The sequence below is a fragment of the Oncorhynchus keta genome, chromosome 14 (assembly GCF_023373465.1).
Source record: "Oncorhynchus keta strain PuntledgeMale-10-30-2019 chromosome 14, Oket_V2, whole genome shotgun sequence".
Taxonomy (NCBI): Eukaryota; Metazoa; Chordata; class Actinopteri; order Salmoniformes; family Salmonidae; genus Oncorhynchus; species Oncorhynchus keta.
In genome coordinates this window covers 9,282,191-9,288,190 of record NC_068434.1, presented here as the reverse complement: position 1 = coordinate 9,288,190, position 6,000 = coordinate 9,282,191, and the positions used below count along the sequence as shown (strand labels likewise).

Genomic DNA, 6,000 nt, shown 5'->3' with positions numbered 1-6,000 from the left:
ACCATTATTTTTCTTTCAATCTAAGTGGGCAATAAAAGAAGGCCTGTGCCAGTGGCTCAGCCCAGAAAACTGGTGTTTCCCAGACACAGTACTATGGCAAGGCTCCAGGCTCTACTTGGGCCTATATCCAGAGATCCAGACTCCTGGGAACAGTAAGCAACAAGAGCTTTGAAAACAACCAGAGAGAGAGAGAGAGAGAGAGAGAGAGAGAGAGAGAGAGAGAGAGAGAGAGAGAGAGAGAGAGAGAGAGAGAGAGAGAGAGAGAGAGAGAGAGAGAGAGAGAGAGAGAGAGAGAGAGAGAGAGAGAGAGAGAGAGAGAGAGAGAGAGAGAGAGAGAGAGAGAGAGAGAGAGAGAGAGAGAGAGAGAGAGAGAGAGAGAGAGAGAGAGAGAGAGAGAGAGAGAGAGAGAGAGAGAGAGAGAGAGAGAGAGAGAGAGAGAGAGAGAGAGAGAGAGAGAGAGAGAGAGAGAGAGAGAGAGAGAGAAGAGAGAGAGAGAGAGAGAGAGAGAGAGAGAGAGAGAGAGAGAGAGAGAGAGAGAGAGAGAGAGAGAGAGAGAGAGAGAGAGAGAGAGAGAGAGAGAGAGAGAGAGAGAGAGAGAGAGAGAGAGAGAGAGAGAGAGAGAGAGAGAGAGAGAGAGAGAGAGAGAGAGAGAGAGAGAGGTGTGGGGGAAGGGGTCAACACATTGGGAAAGATTTAGAGAAGACAGGGTTAGTAGACGATAGATAGGAGCCAGGGCAGGGAAACTTGACGGGGAAGTTTATACCACTTTTCAACCTCATATTCATCATCTTCAGCGGCACACAAATGTAAATGTGTTTTGTCTAGGCGCTCCAGGGGCTAGGCGCTTTTTTTTTTCCAATGTCTAGGCGCTTTTCTATTGTCTGAAGTTAAAAAGATAAGAAGAAAAAAAGTGCAATCTGATTACATCAGCCAGGGGGGATGGCATTTTCCTGCTTCCTGTGTGACTGCAGATCTCATGGTCCTATCTTCTTCCTGTTTTTACTTTCAATTACATCATTAAAGTGCACCTTTTTTTGTGTGCATCTTTTTATCTGCAGATCATAGAAATGCAGATCATAGAAATGCAGATTATAGAAATACAGATAATAGAAATGCAGAGCACAGAAATTCATTTCATAGAAATGCAGATCATAGAAATGCAGAGCACAGAAATGCAGATCATAGAAATGCAGATCATAGAAATGCAGATCACAGAAATGCAGATCATAGAATTGCAGATCATAGAAATGCAAAGCACAGAAATGCCCTGTTTTCACATACAGTATGTAGACACTGGTATGTGGCTGAGATGGTGAATACGAGGGAGAGAATGTTTCAATGTTGCATTTCTGAAGAAACATGAGGATGTGCAGTATACAGTAAGTAGGGTTTGAGCGACACTTCAAAAACGTTCTCGGGAACTTGACGATGTACGTTATCTTTGTCAATGCGAAGTGTCTAGGCTCAGTAGAGGAGGTTGATACAGTACAGTGACTAGGCTCAGTAGAGGAGGTTGATACAGTACAGTGACTAGGCTCAGTAGAGGAGGTTGATACAGTACAGTGACTAGGCTCAGTAGAGGAGGTTGATACAGTACAGTGACTAGGCTCAGTAGAGGAGGTTGATACAGTACAGTGACTAGGCTCAGTAGAGGAGGTTGATACAGTACAGTGACTAGGCTCAGTAGAGGAGGTTAATACAGTAGAGGAGGTTGATGCAGTACAGTGACTAGGCTCAGTAGCAGAGGTTGATACAGTACAGTGACTAGGCTCAGTAGAGGAGGTTGATACAGTACAGTGACTAGGCTCAGTAGAGGAGGTTGATACAGTACAGTGACTAGGCTCAGTAGAGGAGTTTGATACAGTACAGTGACTAGGCTCAGTAGAGGAGGTTGATACAGTACATTGACTAGGCTCAGTAGCAGAGGTTGATACAGTACAGTGACTAGGCTCAGTAGCAGAGGTTGATACAGTACAGTGACTAGGCTCAGTAGAGGAGGTTAATACAGTAGAGGAGGTTGATGCAGTACAGTGACTAGGCTCAGTAGCAGAGCTTGATACAGTAGAGGAGGTTGATGCAGTACAGTGACTAGGCTCAGTAGCAGAGCTTGATACAGTAGAGGAGGTTGATGCAGTACAGTGACTAGGCTCAGTAGAGGAGGTTGATACAGTACAGTGACTAGGCTCAGTAAAGGAGGTTGATACAGTAGAGGAGGTTGATGCAGTACAGTGACTAGGCTCAGTAGCAGAGGTTGATACAGTGGGACAGTGACTAGGCTCAGTAGCAGAGGTTGATACAGTGGGACAGTGACTAGGCTCAGTAGCAGAGGTTGATACAGTGGGACAGTGACTAGGCTCAGTAGCAGAGGTTGATACAGTGGGACAGTGACTAGGCTCAGTAGCAGAGGTTGATACAGTGGGACAGTGACTAGGCTCAGTAGCAGAGGTTGATACAGTGGGACAGTGACTAGGCTCAGTAGCAGAGGTTGATACAGTGGGACAGTAACTAGGCTCAGTAGAGGAGGTTGATACAGTACAGTGACTAGGCTCAGTAGCAGAGGTTGATACAGTGGGACAGTAACTAGGCTCAGTAGCAGAGGTTGATACAGTGGGACAGTAACTAGGCTCAGTAGAGGAGGTTAATACAGTACAGTGACTAGGCTCAGTAGAGGAGGTTAATACAGTACAGTGACTAGGCTCAGTAGCAGAGGTTGATACAGTGGGACAGTAACTAGGCTCAGTAGAGGAGGTTAATACAGTACAGTAACTAGGCTCAGTAGCAGAGGTTGATACAGTGGGACAGTGACTAGGCTCAGTAGAGGAGGTTAATACAGTGGGACAGTAACTAGGCTCAGTAGCAGAGGTTGATACAGTGGGACAGTAACTAGGCTCAGTAGAGGAGGTTAATACAGTACAGTGACTAGGCTCAGTAGAGGAGGTTAATACAGTACAGTGACTAGGCTCAGTAGCAGAGGTTGATACAGTGGGACAGTGACTAGGCTCAGTAGAGGAGGTTGATACAGTGGGACAGTAACTAGGCTCAGTAGCAGAGGTTGATACAGTGGGACAGTAACTAGGCTCAGTAGCAGAGGTTGATACAGTGGGACAGTAACTAGGCTCAGTAGCAGAGGTTGATACAGTGGGACAGTAACTAGGCTCAGTAGAGGAGGTTAATACAGTACAGTGACTAGGCTCAGTAGAGGAGGTTAATACAGTACAGTAACTAGGCTCAGTAGCAGAGGTTGATACAGTGGGACAGTAACTAGGCTCAGTAGAGGAGGTTAATACAGTACAGTGACTAGGCTCAGTAGAGGAGGTTAATACAGTACAGTGACTAGGCTCAGTAGCAGAGGTTAATACAGTACAGTGACTAGGCTCAGTAGAGGAGGTTAATACAGTACAGTGACTAGGCTCAGTAGAGGAGGTTAATACAGTACAGTGACTAGGCTCAGTAGCAGAGGTTGATACAGTACAGTGACTAGGCTCAGTAGCAGAGGTTGATACAGTGGGACAGTAACTAGGCTCAGTAGAGGAGGTTAATACAGTACAGTGACTAGGCTCAGTAGCAGAGGTTGATACAGTGGGACAGTGACTAGGCTCAGTAGCAGAGGTTGATACAGTGGGACAGTGACTAGGCTCAGTAGCAGAGGTTGATACAATGGGACAGTGACTAGGCTCAGTAGAGGAGGTTGATACAGTACAGTGACTAGGCTCAGTAGAGGAGGTTAATACAGTACAGTGACTAGGCTCAGTAGCAGAGGTTAATACAGTACAGTGACTAGGCTCAGTAGCAGAGGTTGATACAGTGGGACAGTGACTAGGCTCAGTAGCAGAGGTTGATACAATGGGACAGTGACTAGGCTCAGTAGAGGAGGTTGATACAGTACAGTGACTAGGCTCAGTAGAGGAGGTTAATACAGTACAGTGACTAGGCTCAGTAGCAGAGGTTAATACAGTACAGTGACTAGGCTCAGTAGAGGAGGTTAATACAGTACAGTGACTAGGCTCAGTAGCAGAGGTTGATACAGTGGGACAGTGACTAGGCTCAGTAGCAGAGGTTGATACAGTGGGACAGTGACTAGGCTCAGTAGAGGAGGTTGATACAGTGGGACAGTGACTAGGCTCAGTAGCAGAGGTTGATACAGTGGGACAGTAACTAGGCTCAGTAGCAGAGGTTGATACAGTGGGACAGTAACTAGGCTCAGTAGAGGAGGTTAATACAGTACAGTGACTAGGCTCAGTAGAGGAGGTTAATACAGTACAGTGACTAGGCTCAGTAGAGGAGGTTAATACAGTGGGACAGTGACTAGGCTCAGTAAAGGAGGTTGATACAGTACAGTGACTAGGCTCAGTAGAGGAGGTTGATACAGTAGAGGAGGTTGATACAGTACAGTGACTAGGCTCAGTAGAGGAGGTTGATACAGTGGGACAGTGACTAGGCTCAGTAGCAGAGGTTGATACAGTGGGACAGTGAGGTTATTGAACCATTTTGGAACCAAAACGTAAGAAAACAGGACGAAACAGTGCGGTACCTAACTAAATTTGCCCAATAGAATCTCTTGTTTTCGTTGGTAAAAAAACGTGTTCGATGACAAAAGTTTTAGCTACGTTGTACACTAACGAATACACCCGAGGAGTTGTCTGTGGTTAGTTGTTGTCATTGGTGCACTCTGCCTAACAGTAGCTTCATGGGTGAACATCCTCAGTTGACAGTACGTTCAGTGTCTCATTCTCAAGGCCCGAGGCGATTCACACAGTCCATTCAAAGAAACTGTTAGATGATACAAAATATTACTCATGGCCACAGAATGATACGGTGGTATTTACAGCAGTGTAAATGTTATAACCAGGTCTGTGTTTACTACAATCATCAGTGCATAATAGTTACTTGTATTTCTGCTACTGTATATAAAATAGAATTGAGTAGAATAGAATCAGAATTCATTTGTCTTGTGACGGAAATTCATATTTTGCTCTGCAAACACATACAAAGAGGAGCCCAGGATCATGTAGGGGTTAAGTGCCCTGTTCAAGGGCACAATGGTAATATGTAATAATATGGTAGCTATGAACCAACGACCTTCCAGAAATTGTGATGGGTCATTTGACTAAAACACACACACTCTCTCTCTCTCTCTCTCTCCCTCTCTCTCTCTCTCTCTCTATCTGCCTCTCTCTCTCTCTCTCTCTCTCTCTATCTGCCTCTGCTCTCTCTCTCTCTCTCTCTCTCTCTCTCTCTCTCTCTCTCTCTCTCTCTCTCTCTCTCTCTCTCTCTCTCTCTCTCAGAGATGTAGCCTCTGTCTATATCTGTCCTCAGACATTTAAGGCCCACCATGCTGCTCTATCTGCTGCTGGTCTTTCAAGCCAATGCCAATGCCCAGATCGACCCAGGTGAGTCAGCTGCTGTTACTCCACACGCTCCCCCATCCCATTGTTGCCAGTCATACCACACACCTGGTGAACATGCACAATTGCTAACCAATCAGGATTTGTTACCTATTAGACCCTGGACTGGTCCCAATTCTCTCTCCTTCCTCCTGAAATGTGCACTTGTTTACTTCCCTTCGCTGATTTGAAAGGTGGTGTAAAAAAAAAAAAATAGATGTTGTAAATTCCCACGAGCACATGCCACCAATTATCAAATGCTTTTTCATTTGGGGGCAGTATTGAACAAGTGGACACTTCAGGAAAAGGAGATATTAATTGGGACGCACCCCCATATTTAAGTCTCCCCTCTTTTAAAACCCAACTGTAATTTCCTTCCATGGGATTTCAGAGGGCTTATTTTTGTTAACCTAACTAACTCTACCGACGTCAATACCGTCAAACTGTCTGGCACGTCTCCCTCCACGTACACACACGTGTACACACACACTGACCATTCAGTCCCTGCAGACTGCATATAGATGCTACATTTCACAGGCCCATTTTAAAAAGTACTAACTAAGTAAGGCAGTGGAGGCTGAAGTTGCCTCTTGACGTTGATCTTGGTTCAGCAGCG

General features: G+C 45.5%; 1 protein-coding gene across 24 annotated transcripts in view; it reads left to right on the top strand.

Annotated features, from left to right (window-relative positions):
* ddr2l (discoidin domain receptor family, member 2, like) overlaps positions 1 to 6,000 on the top strand; it is a 64,233-nt gene that overhangs the window by 24,273 nt on the left and 33,960 nt on the right. For all 24 annotated transcript variants that reach the window (XM_052460996.1, XM_052460994.1, XM_052460986.1 and 21 more), the window contains exon 2: positions 5,286 to 5,390. In XM_052460996.1, the coding sequence (XP_052316956.1) occupies positions 5,333 to 5,390 (58 nt within the window). In that variant the 5' untranslated portion in view covers positions 5,286 to 5,332. The remainder of the gene's footprint in view (positions 1 to 5,285; positions 5,391 to 6,000) is intronic.